At 36.3% G+C, this 19,843-nt stretch overlaps 1 protein-coding gene across 1 annotated transcript; it reads left to right on the top strand.

Moving 5' to 3' along the window:
• The first annotated feature begins 15,268 nt into the window (after positions 1-15,268).
• LOC101297268 (glycosylphosphatidylinositol anchor biosynthesis protein 11-like) lies at positions 15,269-18,257 on the top strand. Its single transcript, XM_004303180.1, has 8 exons — positions 15,269-15,483; positions 15,584-15,649; positions 15,767-15,809; positions 16,141-16,195; positions 16,506-16,554; positions 16,920-16,987; positions 17,129-17,237; positions 17,845-18,257. Exons 1-8 carry the CDS (start codon positions 15,304-15,306, stop codon positions 17,947-17,949), a joined length of 675 nt encoding a protein of 224 aa, XP_004303228.1. The 5' UTR covers positions 15,269-15,303; the 3' UTR covers positions 17,950-18,257.
• Positions 18,258-19,843: the final 1,586 nt, after the last annotated feature.

Below are 19,843 nucleotides of genomic sequence, written 5' to 3'. Positions count from 1 at the left end.
TTCTTTTCTTTTAAAGTCAATATATATGCTCTCGTAGCTAGAATGGTCAACCAATGGTGGTTGCTAGCTAAAGCTTCAAGATTGACCAAAAATAAACTGCATGCAAATTAGGGAAACCATGGAAAGCTAGCTTAGAACAAATTAATGGTTTGGGGAATTCGGTCTTGGTTTTAGATTCTCCTGCGGAGAGCCGGAGACTGAGACAACGAATTAGCACTAGCAGTCGGAACTCGGAAGTGCATGCATTCGCACATATATTTCTACACGCTTAAATGCAGTTATTAGTGTGAAACAAAAAATGGCAGCTTGACTCGATCAGTTTGACTGAACGATGGCTACCCTTGCCTAAAGCACTACCAGAAATGATCATCAGACTCATGCCGGCCTATAAATAACACCTTTCTGTCATCCATGCTTACCAACTCGATTCTTAGCTAAGCTGAAACTACATAATCATGAAACTTCTTTACTGCATCTTCGTTTTCCTAATTCCTCCTTTTCTTGCTGTACCAGCAAATGCAAGAGTTTTATCAGGTAATCATCTTCTCTGGTAAATACCCCTCTATATATATGAATAGAATGTTCAAAATGATGTTTGATTAGTTCTTCACTTCCTCTTATTACAAAACTTAATTTCTTATATATATTATAAGCCCCGTAGTTTTAATAAGTTCATATGTATATAAACAAGTTTCGATCCTTGAAACATTAGTCATCGGTCTGGTGTATTTATCGAGTCCTGTCCGATGTAACTCTTGCAGCTTATTAGCGCGCATGGTTTAGTTTTGATCCGTATGTATTCGTAAACATGAACTTTATAAATTACTGAAATTTTGTGGAATTTTAAACATCTCATATATATGCATGAGTACGTACTTGCAGCTCCTATTACTTAGCTGAATTGACCAAAGCATGTCGTACTGAAAGAAACTCCGAGCTAGCTAGAAGCTAGTACGTATATCCGATCCTCAACTAATCCACACATTCTTATTCCTCAGTGAGACCTGAAGAGTTGGCTGCGTTTATCACCATTTACAATAATTATGGAAGGAAAACTCCAAGCCCACCGCCATCCCCGTCCGGGTCTCCTTCACCCCACCATGCTGTGCATGGCGCCACCGCCAATTCTGACTCGAAAATGCGTCCAAATAATGACTTAGCAGCACCACAAACAACAATCCATGGCCAGAGTGATCAACACATATCAAGGAATACTGCATCTTCTCCACCATCAGCAGAGCCATCACCAACAGCAATACACAGGACTCGAGCTCCACCACCACCTCCAAAGACATCACCAACACCAACACAAAAGAATCGAGCTCCACCACCACCTCCAAAGACATCACCAACACCAACACAAAAGAATCGAGCTCCACCACCACCGCCTAAAGGGTCAACAACACCAACTCAAGGGACTCGAGCTTCACCGCCACCGCCAAAGCCATCACGATCACACGAACACCTGGGAAGGAGTAGTAGCACTGCTACTAGACACCTAGGAAGGAGTAGTAGCACTGCTACTAGCACGAGTTCAACAGCGTCATCACTACAATCAGCGAACCAAATGATAGAAAAGTTTTCTGGAACGACTAGGAACATGGACAGCTAAGAAGTCCTTTCCTTTGCAATAGGTTGCCATCTGTGGTAACTGATTTCGGCTGCAGAAATTGCAGATTGAAACAACATCTCATCGCATCGATGCAGTAGTCAAAGGTGGCACAGGATCCCAGATTGGAGGCTTAGCTAACAAGTTTTTATGGTTACAAAAGTACTGGAGCGAAAGAGAGATAACTCGTGGAAACTTGTCTGTGAGTTATCAAATTTAGATTCTCTCCCTAGCTTGAGTGATCATTGGGGACTTTAACGAGATCTTAGACAACGAGGATGAAAATGATGGACCGATTAGATCGAAAAGATGAATGTGTAAACTACTATAAAGATTAGAACATACCTTAATAAAAAAATCATGAAAAACTTCATCTAGGGATTCGTGTAACATCTTCAAGGCATGAAAATTATGCAACCAGAGGTCCAGAGATTGTGATTTGTCTGGAAGTTTGCTTTGGACGGATTGCAATGCACACGAAAGACATCATCTCTCTCCACAAAACACAACCGATGGAAATAAAATTTGTTTAAGATGGCAAGTCAATGTGCAAAATTTAATTCTACTACGGGCTTGTTTATTAAAATAGAAGCAAATATAATTTAATCTAATGATTTCTTTGAATAAAATTATATAAAAGACCAACCATAACTGTTTCCACTTTAACCCGAACTCAAAGCCATCATACACCAACTAAATCATCAAAAACAGTTCTTTGGTATTGATGTTCACATTCAAGGGGTCTGAGGATAAATTTATCCTCATAAAATCCTTCCCTCACATGATAAACTGCAGAAAAGTCAAATAATATTTTTAAATTAAAAGTAAAACAAGAAATTAAACACTAACAAAAGGAGAAAGTAAAACAAGACATTTGCATAATCCTCCTGTCGAGCCGCTAAAAAAGCCAAACAAGAGAGAATTCCAATTATGCAACCTCATTGTAAATAAAAGGGAGCTGTTGATACTGAAGAAAATGCACATTCAATTGGAATTTGTGTAAGTTTCTTATTAACATTTGATTGCAATTGCAGTTTATTGTATAATTAAATAAAGCGGAAAATGAAACTTAAATTGGTTTTTTTTTTAATGATGAATGTATTACGAGATGAGCGAAGAGCGGTACATCATGGATAGTTCAATACTATACAACCTATATACCGGCTCGACTGGGGGATTAACGAATGATATTCTTATTTTCTTAGTTTTACTTTTATTTACTAAACATATTTTTTTATGTTTGTGCAGTTTATAAGATGGTGGAAAACATATTATCAGACCAATTGGTTGTCAACATTGTTATCCATGAATTATATTTGATGAGTCGTCTGTCCTTTTCCTCGTAAATTCCTCGAAGCATGGTCAGTAGTGCGTGTCACACTTGAAAACGCTTTAGTCAGTCTAGTCTCTGGTTACACTATTCAAATAACTCATTACATTAAACTATATTTGCTAAAAAGTAAACATAATTTTTTAATAAACAGGCCAACTGGAGAATTGAATTATGCACACTGCATATCTATGCTCAAGAAATTTCATTTTCATATGTGGGGAACTTGACGAATTGGAAGTATTGCGTGGTAGACCTGTTACAGCTTTAGAAGCTGCACATTTGGTAGAAAGGTATATGAAAGATTCCTACAAAAATCATCCATGGGATAAACACTCATTGGTGGTTGGAAAGAGGAAGAAGTAAACATGATCTTTGTATTACTTAAATGACATTTCAAAATATTTTGTTACTAACTCAAATGGGTGCAAGGATTCCAATTGTGCAAGCTCGTTGTAAACAAAAGGGGAGTCGTTAATACTGAGGAAAAGACAACTGCAAATGAAGCTAGAGCTGAGTACTTAATTGGATGGTTACATGGATTTTGCGTATGTATTTCTTATTAACATTTGATTATAATTGTGTTTCATTGTATAGTTAAATAAAACAGGAAATCACAACTTAAATTGTTTTTTTTAATGATGAACGTAATACGAGATGAGCTAAGAGCGAGCATGTGGTACTGAGTAACTCAATACTATGCGGCCTTTGTTACCGGCTCGACATGAGGATTAAGTTATGGTATTCTCTTCTTGTTAGTATTTAATTTCATGTTTTTCTTTTATTTATTAAACATTATTTGATGTTTGTGTAGTTTATAAGTTAGTGGAAAATGATTATGAGGAAAAATGTATTATCAGACCACTTGATTTCCAACATTGTTACCCATGAACTATGTGATGAGTCCTCTGTCCTCTTCTTCGTCTATTCCATAGAGCATTGCCAGCAGTTCGTGTTAGAGTTGAAAATGTTGTGGTCAGTTTTCTGTCTAATTGAATAATTGAATTATATTTGTTGAAAAGTTAACAATTTTTTTTTTTTTTAAGAAACCGGCCAGTTGGATAATTGAATTATGCACACTGCATATCTATGCTTAGAGTGAGAATGTATCGCACACATTACAGTATATCCGACTCCAACCTGAGGAGAAGACCCTTAGCTGCTAAACTTTTATATTTAATTAGTTCAAAATTTTAACGTTGAGTTTGATTAGCCATGTTAAAGGATTTACTTGATCTTTTTTTTTTTTATCAAAATAAAAATTTTATTAATACTGATGGATTATACATCCCAAGGGCTTAACGTGGCCTCATTAAAAACCTTGCCCGATCTAACAAGTAAAAGAGTACCACACCCCTAACATCAATTAAATAGTTCATCAAAAATTACATCATATAACCATGGAGGGCCTGCTTCCTTCCAAAATTGAATTCCAACGATTCACAAAGCATGTTTTGCAACACAGTATGCAACATTGTTGCATTTACACAAGATCTTCTTCCAAGTGATATCTTCAAATGCAGCCTTGAGTCGCTTTATTTCTTCAATTACATGGCTCCTCATATCAATATTTGCTTTATATATAGCTTCGACAACATTTTGGACATTAGATTCAACAATAATAGCTTTAAAACCTTCCATGAGACAATAGTGCATACCTGCCAAAATAGCTAGAGCTTCCAAACAATAGTATCCAACTTAAGAAATCAAATTTGGAATATTATTTTATGTTGTAAAGTAGAGAAAAGAAGAAAAGAAGACATAAAGAGAATAGTTGGGAGGAGGTAAAAGCATTCTCATTCATTTTTATTAGCCTCCTTATATAGAGGTATGTTTTATATTAGAGTACATAACTAATAAGTAATTACGTGGACAGCCACATAGATTATAATATTTATAACACTCCCCCTTGGATGTCCACCAATAAATGATGAAATTGGATGCGCTTAATGTTGTCTTGTTAAAAACCTTGCCAAGTAACAAAAACCCGGTGAGAGAAAAATAACCATGGTCGAAGGAGAAAAAGAGTACAACGCGCATATGTCTTAGGTAACATACTTCTAGATATACTCCTCTTGATGAGAATCTCCCCTTGAGCGTTGCAAGTTTCATGCGCCATAAATAACGATTTGATTGTTCATATCATCACTAAAGTGACACCGTGCGTGGTTTGCATATAAGGGCTCATCATGAAATTTCAAACCTGCAAAGTTAAAACAATACCAACAGAGCTAAACGATTTTTAATACGTCTTACCTTATGGCGTATCTAACCATACATATTAATATCTTTGTTTAGTGATACGTCTTATATAAGCTTTTCAAGAGCTCTAAGTAATTCATAACTTCGAAAGTTAGGGTACGTAGCAACATAATGATCATAATTCGAATTCAATTTTGTAGTCCAATCATAGTACTTATTGAGGTAATTTTGATCACGTTAACTATAACGGAATGAGTATATATGAGCTAGCTTTAGACTATTTGATTCCATGAATTAGCTTCAGGCTCTCTCAAGTATTCATAGATCGAATTACATTAGAATCATTCATGTACTTGAATCCTTTAAGGATTTGACAAGCGATACGCTTGTAATGACACTTCATTTTTGGGAATTTGCTTTTAGCAACGTGTCTTTTATGCTCATAATATACAATGGCAAATATCGTAAATCTCTCGTCAATAACAACAATATCTATTATGTAACACTGTACTTACAGAAAATTGTCACGTATAAGAAAATATATTCATAATCCCCATGTCTCTTGTAGACATTATGCCATAGTGATTTACTTTCACTGTGGTAAATATCCTTTTGTATCTGTAGGGTTAAAGGTCAAAGTATCTCATCACGTTTCAAATATTTAGTTTCATTGGAATTGCCTATTTTGCAATTTGGTCAATAATATGTTTTGTCGACATGCATAATGAAACGTGGTATAGCATCGATTAGTACAGTTCTTAATGGTCTTTGGTAGCTACAATTTGTAAATTGTCATAGATGATCATCGTTCATAGATCCCACACATAAATCAAAAGAAAAATGGGAAGAAAGATAGAGTGCGGCCTGTAGAGCACATGCTAAACACATGTTTGTTTGATCCACTCTACGAACCCAAAGCGGGACAGAGAAAAGAAAGGGTACCCCTCCGCCCCTTACTATTAAAATAATGTCAGATAGATCCGCACAACTAGGGAAGCCGTTGAAACCCGATCATATGCATGCATTTTTTATATTGGGTATCAATGCCACTTCTAGAGCAAATATTGTCACTTCTAAGACAAATATTGTCACTTCTAGGACAAATATTATCTAGCGAATGTGGATATTTTACTTGTAATATCATTTAGACCATTAGAGGACCTGTATAATCTTCCATTTTCATGAACTTAAAACTTTAGACCTGGTGGATACATTCCACTCAAATTCACGCCGTTATTCAAATGACAGTAGTCTTATTCTCCCCCTAACGGTAGGAAGACTGTCTTATTTTGACCATGAGCATATATTGTGTCTAAAGATCTATCACTTTCTTTCGAGTGAAGTGTTCATTGGCTAGTGACGAACCTAAACCAAGTATGAGGTCAAAAACATTATATTCATTAATATCAACCAAGATATCGTTTTCTAATGGCATACATACAACCTTTGTATGTGTAGCCGTATTAGGAACTCTAACATTGTATCATGACATTCTCTTCAGGAGAATCATGTCACTTGGATACACATGCATGCCACAAATCAAATGGGGTCTAGACTACTTATGTTAATATGAATAGTCTTATAGACTTTAATCCAAGTTGACGTCTATGCTTTTAACATATATATTTGTCAAAATCTTTTATCAAATCACTAACTGAGACATTTCTCAAAATCAAAATGAGATGGTGGATAAGTATCTAACACCAATCCATATCATTCTTCAGGAACAATATTTCTTCCCCTCATGACACTGGGAGTGTCTCATTGAGGTGAAAACTAACAATTGTGTGATAATAGACAATTCGATTGAATTAAGCTTTAGCTGTTATCAAACCTCATGAGTGATTCCACACAACATGGTAGACAAAAGATGACGTAACTTGTCATTACATAAATAGTGTATTTATTTCAATGAATTTCTGGTCCATGACATTATATTTCAATGAACTTCTGGTTCAGAAATATTATATTCAAAATTCATATAGTCGAGATATATATTCAAAATTCATATAGTCGAGATATAGGGCTACTAGCCTGAATGAATAACAATTAAGTTTAAAGGATTGTACTGTAATGAAAGTGCATAAGAAAATTATAAAGAGCATAAATAAATAAACTTCACATAGAAACTTCTAGTTCCATAAATGAAGAAATACACAGAACTTCTGGTCTGGTTAACTTCACCAATCTCCTCTATGATTAAGTAAGGATCGCAAGATGTCGTTTCGATCTTTATACGACTCTGGAGAAGTTCAAAGGCCCTCGTTAATTGCATAAGCTTTGAGAAGCTTCATGTCGTAATTAATTCTATTTATGATAATCCTCTCGAAGAACTTCAGGCCCTCCATTTCGATCAAGAGACTCCATGTCTCGATCTATGAACACAAAACGCATCAACAAATATATACACCATCAAATGATCAAATAGCTACTGAATGGCTGAATTCAATCATCTAATTGGTAATATGAAGGCTCTGTGTTTCATTCACATAAGACACATCCCATACTATCAACCATACCCAAATAAACAAATATTGTGCATCGATATCACTAAATACCAAATTGATTATATTGACAAAAACATACAATTCAAAATTTGATAATAAGCAAAAGAAACATATGCACCTTCATGCAAACTAATTACTATTAGTTGGGACCTAGCATTCTAGCATCAAGAACCAAAAGTAGTAAATAATCAATAACATGTACACCCAAAATTGAATGTCAAACAACACCAGATGTCGTACACTAATCGAGTGTTATATATATGTTGTATATTTCCATATACAAACAAGCATCAATCTGATGTTCATTCGTGTCATTTAAAATATAGGTCATGTAATCAGTTTGACATATATGATGTATGTAAACATAAGAGAGTTATAGGACTCATGCGTGTACATAGGCAACAAGGTGTTTGTGCGGTCAAAAGTATGAACACAGCAAGAACATATCAATTTGCATAACTTCGTCCAAGGACGATAGGGCAGCTACAAAAGGCACAAGCCGCCGCTCCGTTTTAGAATGCGAGAGGGCTTGGACAACTCTAGTCCTGTCACGCCCCAAAGTTCGGATAAATAAAAATCCAAATTTAAGGCATGATAACAAAAATAAAAAGAGTCATATAATAAAATTCAATGTTTACAAAACTTGAGCAGTCAAGTAAAGGTCACGCTCAAAAAAGCTCACTACAATTTGACATACAATAACAAAATGTTTAACTCCTAACAAACAGCTTCTAGACCTCTACGTCTCAGTCTTGAACTTCCTCACCTGCAAAATCAACCTCTACACCATGGAATGGTGCACCGGGTTGTAAACAACAAACCCGGTAAGCTTTAAAAGCTCGTATGAGTAAATCTACAACAACAGACTCAACCCAACAACTCATAAGGTAAAACCAAGAGTTCATGCATTAAAAACAAATTCAAGCAAGAGAAAATCAAAAGATGAAATTAAGAAAACACAACAATTCACAATCACTCAAAAATCATAAATGAAATCCTACAAAAATTATAATTCAGGAATTCCATTAAAATCACACGATTAAAATTTGAGAATCCCCCTGCGAATAAGCATAGTTCAGGAGATACTCAAAGCGAAGAATTTAAATAAGAACACCACACAATCATTTCTCAACCCTTACTTATGGGTTCGCCAATGCATAGTCATCCTCCATAAGTAACTAGACAAACACGTACTCATGGGTTCGTCAACACATAGTCATCCCCCATAAGTACCGACAGACTAGAGCTCTATACTGACCGTAACCAATCACCCGGCCAAGGCTTGGTTCCCTGTCCACCACGAAGGCTCCTAATCTAATACACACAATCATCACTAAGGCACACATCCACAACTAACGCACAAAATCACCACTAAGGCTTACATCCACAACTAATGCACAAAATCACCACTAAGGCATACATCCGCACAAAATCACCACTAAGGCATACATCCACAACTAATGCACAAAATCACCACTAAGGCATACATCCACAACTAAGACCCACAATTACCTCTAAGACACCAATCCACAACGAAAGCACACAATCACCACAATGAACACATCCAATTATAACCCATGATCAGAAGTCTTTTTGAAGGATTTTATTTTTATCAGAAAACATATTTTCACTTACCCATGAGCCATTGACGATCAAGCTCATTTATATTTAAAAACAAAAAAATCATTTTCCTTCAAAGACAACTTCACAATTAACAATAATAATCTATAAATTAAACTCGGTTCCTTTATGAATCCATGTGAGATTTACTCACAATATAAAATATCATCATCAAAATCATTATCATCAACATCATCATCATACTCATCAACAAAATCATCATTATCAAAATCAAAATAACTAGGTCACAAAGTGGACCTTAGTGAGATTTTACTCACCTTAAACAAAAACTCCTGCTGCGTCTTCTCTTAGCAACAGGCAAGATGCGAACACGTATCGTCAACCACCTAGAATAGAATCTCCACTTAGTAACAAACAAAAACAACATAAACCGACTCGAACCAAAACTCAAGTCCTAACCCACAAACTTGTCACTCGAGACAAAACCTCTCCCTATACCTCAAAAAGGTCGCCTGAACATCCTACATAACTTATAAAACCACAAACCAGATTTCTAAAAATCAGATATACTCAAAATGGAAACCGAACGAAACCTAGCATTCGAGAGGGAAACCTTAGCATGCATCATCGGTAACCAAAACCTACAAACCACATATCAACATGATCGTATCAACGAGTACTACCTAACCAACAACACAAACACCACAACCACCTACGGACGCACCGCTACGCACTGCCCCTAGCGACTGCGCGTGGGCCCCACGCGCCACCCCACTAACCTTCGAAAACGGACAAACTTCCAACACCAAAAGTATAGCTCAAAGCAAGGAGAGCAACTTCCATACCTGAGGTCGAAACCAAAACGGCCGGGAAGTCGCCGGAAACTCGCCGGGAATGTCGAATTCCACCACCACCACTCTACACTGAGAGTCACGCTCCAGGGCCACCAGAAGTCGGACCAGGACACCACGGGGCTCCTATCCCGAACAGTCTCCCGCCTTGTAGCCGCCGCCAGAGGTCTGAAACTCGATCGGGTCTCTAACCCGAGCTTCCGAGCTTCGGATCACCGATTCGGGGTTGAAACGGCGCAAGTCACCACCACAGGGCAGCTCGGACGGAAGAGAGGAAGAGAACCCGACCGGTGCCGTCGTCTGGGTCGGCCGGAGTTGGCCGGAAAAGTCGGGTCGGGTTGCCGGGTCCGGGTCGGGTCAGCTGGGAAACTCTGACAGTGAAGGTGTCGAGAGAGAGAGAAAGAAAAAGGAGGAGGAAAGGTTTCCGGAAAAAAAATGAAAGGAAACTCTAAACTTTTGATATTTAACCCAAAATTTTCGTAAAGCCACGAACTTCCGCTGACCATAACTTCCACATACGAAGTCCGTTTTACGTGTGCCACGTGTCTACGAACTCGTATCGTCGTGCTCTACAGCTTCCGTGAAGGAAGTTTTCCGAGAAACCCAACAAATTAAAAAGTCAACTCTTGACCCTTACAAAAATAAAGCATTTTCACGGAAAAAAAAAAAAACTACGACTATTTCTAGTCCACTCACTAAACCACAAAACCATACAACTCTTACTTAAATAAATTCCAAATAAAATTAGAAACTAACAATAAATTTCCGGGGTATTACAAGTCCACAACTTACAAATCCCAAAACTCTGGTCGAGCTTGGGCGATCTAATTCATCTCCAAATACACTCCGGAGTCTCTTGGATGAGAGATCAATTACGGGGTCTATGTGCTTCGTTTAAATTTGAAATCATATATACAACCCCACCCTATGCAGATCAAGCTTCAGCCGCTCATCTCCAAACACACAAGTCCAATTGGCATCAGCCGGAACAAGTTTAGTAGTCAACTCAGAACCCTTGGCTCCATGAGAAAAGTTAATGAGTACATAACAAATAAAAAATATGTACACAGATTATAGCAATAGAACGTTCAACATGAAAGAGAAAAGTTAAGAGGAAACTCGTAGATCAAGAACATCGGTCAAATGCAACATGTTGCACCGTATGATTTAGATCATCATTGAGTTTTTAAACAAAACACTAATATTTTAGGGTTTGGTCGTTATCAACTCAAAGGTAGAGTCATGCTGATAACGTGTTGTAAAGTAGAGAAAAGAAGAAGAGAAGACATAATGAGAATAGTTGGGAGGAGGTAAAGTGTTCTCATTCATTCTCATTAGCCTCCTTATATAGAGGTATGGTTTACATTAGAGTACATAACTAATGAGTAATTACATTGATAACCACATAGATTATAATATTTATAACATTTTAAATTTTCTTTCTTATTTTTTATATTTTCTAAATTTAAAGTCAAATGAGCCAAACTGACCCAACTTAAGCTCGAGCTTGGGTAATAGATTGAGCTGAGCCAAGCCTGGCTCGGGCTTATAGAAAAATATTCAAGCCGAGCCGAGCTTGAACATGAAAAAAAAAAGTTCAAACTTTAGCCCGGCTCAAATTCGATAAAAAAGAAATGAGTCGAACATGAATACCTTTGTATTAGGCTCAACTCAGCCCATTTACACTCCTAGGAGTGAACTACCTCGATCTTCTTTGTTTTGATTTTCTATTGCAAGTGTGAATCGATTTAAATGAAGGCCGGAAGGAGGAAGAGAAGGATGAGACATACCAAATGGTGAAGATCCGGCCAGGTTACCGGGTCGGGTTGTGGCTGGGAGAGTTGGATGTTGGGGTTTCAGAATTAAAATGGGTTCCCCCCTAAAATGGAATAACTCTCCTTCCCTTTTATACTAACATTCTTGAAATAGTAATTTCATTCTTCAGACCGTAACTTCTTCATAGAAAATTCATTTTCGGTGTGCCACGTGTTCACGAATTCCATTTAACGTCTTCATGAATTTGCAGAAGAAAATTTTCTCAAAACTCGGATGAAAGAGAAAGTCAATTTTCAAAATCAATAAAAACTTGGAACTAAAGTAAAAGTTACGACAATGCTCGTTCACGATCCAAATGACATTAGGCGGTCAAATAAGATTCGAGGGGTTATAAATCAAAAGTTTATGCTAGCTATAGATGTTAGTACTGCTTTCGATGTAGGGTTTAAGAGGTTCGTGGTCATAACTTGCCTTAACGTGGAAAACTGTGTAGAATTGGTTGTGTTAAATGGAAAGCTCCTCCATGTGGCCTGTGGAAAATTAATGTGGACGAGACATTCAAACATACAAAAAGAAGAAGAGGATTGAGTTTGTAATTCGAGACTATATTGGTTATGTGAGTGCAGGTGGTGCAGCTACTCTAATTAATGGTCTCATTTTAGCCGAACATTCTAAATTCTTAGCATGCGACAAAGCGGTAGATTTTGCTATAGTGCAATGTTTTCATTCGGTTATTTTGGAGATTGATGCACAAGAGCTAAAAAGACACTTGTCGGATGAGTGTATGCCTAACACTTTTGCACTTGGGACAATTTTTGAGGATATGTGGGCAAGAATGAAAGAACATGGTAATTGGAAAGAAGCTTATGCTAATAGAAAAGGTGGCATGGCTGCACATCTTCTTGCAGCTCATGCTTGCCCTTTAGAACATGTGTAATTTTATTTTTTTACACCAAACAATATTCAAGCAGCCGATCATTATATTGAGTAATATTGAAATAGTTTTAATCTTTGATTAATAAAGACTTGTCATTCTTATTCAAAAGATTAGCAAAACAAATAAAAACATGTTTATTGTTAAGATATTATTTCATGTTTTTTGTCAGTCAAAAAGAAAAGTGAGATTTTTTTTTTTTTTAATAAAGGTCATTTCAGATAATTTTCTTAGGGGTGGCCACTTCACACCAGAAATATGGCACCACACTATACCACACCGGTTGAAACCGTATTGCAAAGCGCATTGGTTGTACTGGATTTGATTAGGATTAAAAACACCATCCCGTATGAAAGCGGACTGGTTCAAACCAACCCAACCTGTTTTATTTTAGGGAAAATTTTAAGAACAATACATGACAAACGGTCAACTCTCAATTTTGGTGTTTCAAATTTCAAAATAATCAAAATGGTACATGACGTTTAAAAGTCAACACACTTTTAGCATATGTCGTCAATAACACCGTTAACTGTATGTAATTTCTCATTTTTCAAAGGGTGGTTTCGGGTTTTCTCTATTCTCTCTTTCCTTATATTATGTTTTCTTTTTCTTTTTTTCTATTTATATACTTTTTAGAGTAATTTTTAATACACACCCTTTACTTAATACACTACCCATCTAGTTTTTCATTTTAATATTATATTAAATACACATCTGAAACTACCTAAAATACCCTCAATATCTCTAAAACTAATAATAATCTATTATTTAATATAATTATTATATATTTACTATTTCACAACTCTCTTTACGTATTTTTTTATATTTTCTGTTAGTTTTTTTTTATCGGGTTAGAAATTTGTTCTTGATATTTTTTTATTTTATAATCAAAAGAATAATATTATATTCGAACTCCAAATCTTCAATATGACATCAATCGACCAGAATTTGAAGGAAAAAAAATATATTGAACATACATAATTTTTTCAAAGTTAAAACTAAAAAACTAGTAGAAATACAATAGCATAAAAACTGGTTTATAGTCTGCAAGATAAAAACTAAAGTTGATAAAAAAAAAACCAAATAAATCGGTAAATAGTACATGTGATTATGACAATAGTCGAAATTCAAGTGATGAATTTTGGAAAAAAAATTTTTATTTCTTTTCTTTTGATGCGTAGTAATATAGTGGAGAAGAGTTAACTAGGTTTTAGGGAAGAAGAAATTTCTTTTTTTTCTCTAATAATTGATGGATGTTTTTGTAATTAAACATACCTATAAAATCTGATGTGAAATATAAAATAATATGGGTGTGTATTAATAGATTAGAGGTGTGTATTTAAAATTTCTCACTTTTTTAATCTTGTAAACTCATACCATATATTCTCAAAGACTTTGCTGTTTTCCTCTTGGTTTCTTTGCTTACTATTCATTGTATTTGTAAGTTACTAGGTTTGGTTTTAATGAAAGACTCTTATTCATCAAAACAAGAAAAAAAAAAAAACTTTGCTGCTCCGTCCCAATCCAAGTAAAACTTGGACATAGCTTTCTCACTCTAAGTTTTCTTACTCAATATATCCACCGATATATATTCAAACCCTTTCTTCCATAGCTTACCAAATCAAATCATCTTCCAACTTCCACCTACAGTCCTACCTCGATCACCATTTTTGTGTATGCTGGGTTTGATCGGGGAACGAAAAAGAGAGACAACAATTATTTTTTTCATTTCTTATTTCCCTCTCCTTATTAATTATTAATTTAATTATTGATTTTAATAATTTATTACTGCTAAATTAAGAAGTGACAGATTTGCCCCTCAAAGTTTAACGGAAAACACGTTAGATAACGGAGAATGTAACAGTATGTATATATTTTCGGTTGAGATTACAAGTTCATGTACCGTTATGATTGTTTTAAAACTTAAAATACTAAAATTAAGAGTGGACAATTTGTCATATACTGTTCTTAAAATTTTCCCTTTATTTAAACTTGGCAAGTCTAATGTTTTTCCATTATATTTAAGTTTTTGTGTTGTTATGTTAGACTTAATTTAGACTAAATTTATTTGCATTAGTAAAGCTGATGGTGTTCATTTAATTTTCTTGTGTTAATGAAATTGTCTAGTATAGATTTATTAGATAAACAGAATTTAATCTGAAACCACACCAAAACTAAACCAGAAAGCGGGTCACCCATATATCCGATTTGAGTATTTCGTAATGTAGATCTGGTTTAAAAAATTATCGAACCGGATGAAGTAAATTAGATTAGGTTTGAGCCATAACCCGCACACTGCAGCACACCAACCCGGTGCCCACCCCATTTCTCCCAAACAAAACTGTTGAAGTGTGCAATTAAGCAAAAGTGAAGGGGTGTGGTACAAAACTCTTGAAAAGAAAAAGACTCCGGAACCAGGAAAAGTAAAACAAAAAAAACAAAAACAAAAAACGCAAAAACTTGCATCTTTTTACTTCAATTTGCGGAAGCAAACCAAACACGAATTAGGAAGAATGAAGCAGAAGAAGAACAAGATGGGCGCCAGAGCCTCCTCAATCTCAGTATCAGCATCAGAGGCGCTGCTGGTCCACCTGACCATCGGCTTAGGATTAGCTCTCTGTTTCTCGGTGGCCAATAATGTCCATTTCATCAACCTCACCTCCCATCCTTCTCACGTCCTCGGTCTGATCTGGGTACCTCAGTTTCCCTCGTCTCATTTTTCCTTTCTGTACCCATTTTCAAACCTCGGTTTCATTTCCTGTCTAATCTGTTTTGGGTTTTCTGTTTCCAAAGGCCTTTCAATGCCCAACCGTGATCCTTCTTTACAGCCGCTACCGGAAAGACCAAGAACGATGCTCCGTAAGTTCTTACAGTTTTGGGTGGTAAAATTGATCAAGTTTTGCTAGGAACAAGTCTTCTGTAAATTGAACAAGTCTTCTTACAGTTTCTTTTGATTGTTGTGATGGCATTGTGCAGTACTGGAAAGCCGTGGGACGTGGCCTGCTGGGACTGCCTGCTGGTTAGTCCACATTTGAACTTCATCTTGTGCAATTTTTGTGTGATCTATGTATGAAATTTAAGGCGTGCATGGGCTGTCACTAGTATTTTCTAATCCTTGGTTTTCATTATATAATTGTTACATCTGAAAGTTGTGACCGTTCTCTATGTATAATGATGTCGAGCTAATATGGAATATGTTTGGTTAATGATATTCTGTTTGTTTATTTAGTGTGCTGCTTGTGAGTTACGGCCTTTCTGTTGAACTTATACTGGCAAAAATCTCTTTTTAGAATTCTTTTCGGGAAACGCTTGGTAAGAAAAGTCATGGTCTATTGTCTTGCACACTGTAGGGGCTGTGGTAAATGCATTAGGAGCAATTGCGTTGGGAGCACCTGTTGGCATCCAGTATGTGCACTGTGATCTCTTTAGGAAATGTTATTTTCTAGCAGAACTCTGAAAGCAGAAGTCGCAGTTGAGGGTGGAATTTCCTGGTTGGGTCAATTTAGCTGGTATTTACGATTCCTTCAGGACAAACATGAATATTCAACCTCAACTGGAGTCCTGCTTTCGTAATTACCAAGGACCGTAAATTGTCCATGATAATTGTCCATTTGATACATTGTCCTTGTTAATTTATCCTACCCATTTCTTACATGGTCCACCTGATAGAATTTTTGTATTCAATTAGTTACAATTTTGTTGCGTTTCTTAACAGGTATCTGCCAAAGACCATTAACTGGTCTCTTATGATGTCACTGTTCACAGTAAGTGTCTTTTAGACTGGATTTCATTATTTGGTTTCGTCTTTCCTAGTGTTTCTTATTATTTTCTACTTTCTTCAAGTGTCATCCAACTGCTATTTATTATTGTTACTATAGGGCGCTCATTACTGCATGTAGTAGATTATAGTTGTATATGTTAACGAACTGCATATATACTGAAAGGAATCTTGCTAGCTTACTGATTTCTTCTTATGCTCTTTCACCTGTTCTGCATATTTATTTTAATTTTGTTGTTTTCTTCTTCCCAAAGAACCATTGAACAAATAAATTTTCCGATGAATCGTTCCCTCACTTTTTATGCTAAACTTTGATGCATTTTTTTAACTTAGTTTGTGTGTTTTGGGCAGATTGTACCTGCAGCTTCTGTTTTTGGTTCTTCATGGACAGATTGGCAACGTATATTTGCATGTACAAAGCAAGTTTCCTACCATTCGTTGCTCTTCTTTCTCTTGTTTTCCCATGTTTAATGTGTATAATTGATTTGCAATGTAAAACGATTACTGGATGCAGTTGTTCTGAACTTGTATTCGCTCTTTCCTCGATTATGAACTTGCAGGCCAAATGATCCTGTAGATTATATGATTTGTCTACCTGCACATGGAGTTGTTATCGGAGCTTGGTTAGGGGCATGGCCAGTACCGCTTGATTGGGAAAGACCATGGCAGGTACTATCACCTTCCTCTTTTGTATTTTTTCCTCATTGCTTCCTGGTTTGCTTCATGTGCAAAATTATCTGTGATGAATTTTCTTCTTCTTCTGTGGTCTCATCTTCTCTGTCTTTTTACAGAATGAATTGTTGTGATTTTGTTTCCACATTATAAATCTGAACTACTGAAGTCTTTTATGTTATTTTCTAGTGTCAGAAAATTTATTCTGAATTCACCTTGATTAGGTTACTATATATATTATTTATTGCAAACGGGCATCTTTCTGCCATCTCTGCAAATCAAATGAAGTTCAAGGGCCATAACTGTCCATCTGTCCGCCAAACGAATGTTTATATGTTTCTATTTGGTTGCCTTCTCGATTTCTTTTCCTTTGTATGTCCATGTCTCTAAGTTCTTTGGTCCTCCTCCTTTTCTATCTGTGATTTCCTTCTTAAGTCATTTGCATGCGCATACTGATCTTGTATGACTGAAAATGTTGTTTTCGGGTAGAGGGAGTTGATGGAAGACAACATAATGTGTTCCTCAAAGAAAGTTTGAATCTAAATTAGTCTGTGACCAATTTAGCATGCATGTTCAATGTTTGAGAACTTTTATTATTTTGCAGGAGTGGCCTATTTGTGTAAGTTATGGAGCCATTGCTGGGTACTTGGTTTCTTTAGTGGCATCATTTGGATTTATACTGGTGCGACAACATGTCAAAGGAGACTAAGAAGTGAGATGTCCATATTCCTTTGCTACAATCTATGCAGGAACTTTTGGGAAGTAATTTCATTTTCTCTTTCTAACAAAAAATATGGATAGAATCATTGTTTTATTCTTTTTGCACATTGGATGGGATTGAAACCATGACCTATCCAGATCCTAACCCTTTCAAATCTCTCCCCACCACCTACCTTTAGTTCCAGGGGTTTGAAGCAACTTCTGTTTGCACTCAAGTTTTGTAGAAGTGACATTACAGGAAGAAATTAAACAAAAGTTACCTATAACTTTTACATGTGCTCCTTTACCTTCCTTTTCTGTGTCCTATTCTGCATTGTAGATGGCTAGATTTTTTGTTTCTGGGCAGAAGACCTAACCAGTGTTTTGAATAAACGAATACTAGGCCTTCTGCAAGAAATATGAAGCTTTTCTTAAAGTTCAAGAGAAAGTCTTGCATAACAGAGTTTAATTGATGATAGCAAGCACTCCCTCTATGGCTATCATCTGAAAGAATGCTATAACGGCGGGAAATGGGTGGTCATGAATAGAAGATTACTTGTGTAAAGTTGAGGAACTGAGTCTCTAGGGTTAATACTAGAGTCTCTAGCAAAAACCAACTTTTTTTTCTCACAGGGCATATCTCTGTCTCCTGCTTACTCATATTCTTTCTTCTTAACGATCTTCGCCACTAGAAGAGGATAATCAAGTTCCAAACCCACCCTAATCATAAATCAAATTCACCGACCTAAGTCATGTTTTGATTATATTAGAGGATTATCAAATCTCGGACCTACTATATTCTTATACAGGTTCCAAACTGCCTAGATGAAAACCTATCACTTGTTAGAGTGACCAGCTTCTTGTTAGTGATTCAATCGGAAGTCCAACACTATAGATAAACAATCTGTTTGTCTACAAATTCCGTGAAGCTTCATGGAATTACATAATGGCAGGGTACCTACTACCTACAGTTCATGAGAGAAGCTAGGGTTGATTCATATCATGGGGGCTTGCTAGCAAATTAGGGTTGTTTGCTTAGGGTTGTTGGGTACCTACAGTTGTTTTTTTTTTCTTCTGTTTCCTTCTTCTTTTTTAATGAAAGATTTCCTGAACTTATTTTCTTAAATTGGTATCCGCGTGTATAAGGTTGATAAACAAAAGTCTTAAGGTGGCTTCTGCCGGATCAATTTTTTTAGGGAACTTCATTAGGCAAAGCCTATACTGACAATAGTCAAGCGGGAGATAAACAAGCTTTGACATAAAGGAAATACTAAAACTAAAGTCCGAAAAAGGAGACAATCTGAAACTACAACTGAAAAATTCGGGGAAAAAAAAACCTTTATTCCTATACGACCCTAGGGCAAGCAGCTGTCCTGACTAGCTTGACACTACAAACTGCAGACCAAAAGAACTGAGGCCCAAGCATCTAGGTTCGACCCACACCATGACACCATGACACCTCCCCGCTGGGTCAATGTTGCTTACTTCACGAAGTCTAGTGCTTTAGTATGAGGCTTCACGGAAAGCGGAGAGCAATGGGCTATTTGAAAATTTTGTTTTTGTCACATCATTTAAGATTCATATTTAGTAAAATACTAATACGTTGGACGACTCTAAAATTTATTCTAAATAAGTAAACGCATTTATAGCTTCAGACCCATAAATTCCCAAAAACCCCGGCGAAGACTATCTGCAACTCTCTCGCACTAGCAACGCCACAGAGGACTCCAACTATGCCCACGTGGCACAATAAAGTGATCCTTGCGGACCCCACACCGAATCCTTTAAAAACCTTGACACAGCGCCAAACCGAAACCCTCCGTCTCGTCAGCAAGAAATAGAGGAATCAAAATTCAAAACACCTCCGCTTCTCTCTGCGTCGATCATCCCAACATCTCAGGTTA

Source organism: Fragaria vesca, linkage group LG6 (genome assembly GCF_000184155.1).
Source record: "Fragaria vesca subsp. vesca linkage group LG6, FraVesHawaii_1.0, whole genome shotgun sequence".
In the NCBI taxonomy this organism is placed as follows: Eukaryota; Viridiplantae; Streptophyta; class Magnoliopsida; order Rosales; family Rosaceae; genus Fragaria; species Fragaria vesca.
Note: the sequence above shows the minus strand (reverse complement) of the source record. Positions and strands in the feature narration are given on the sequence as shown.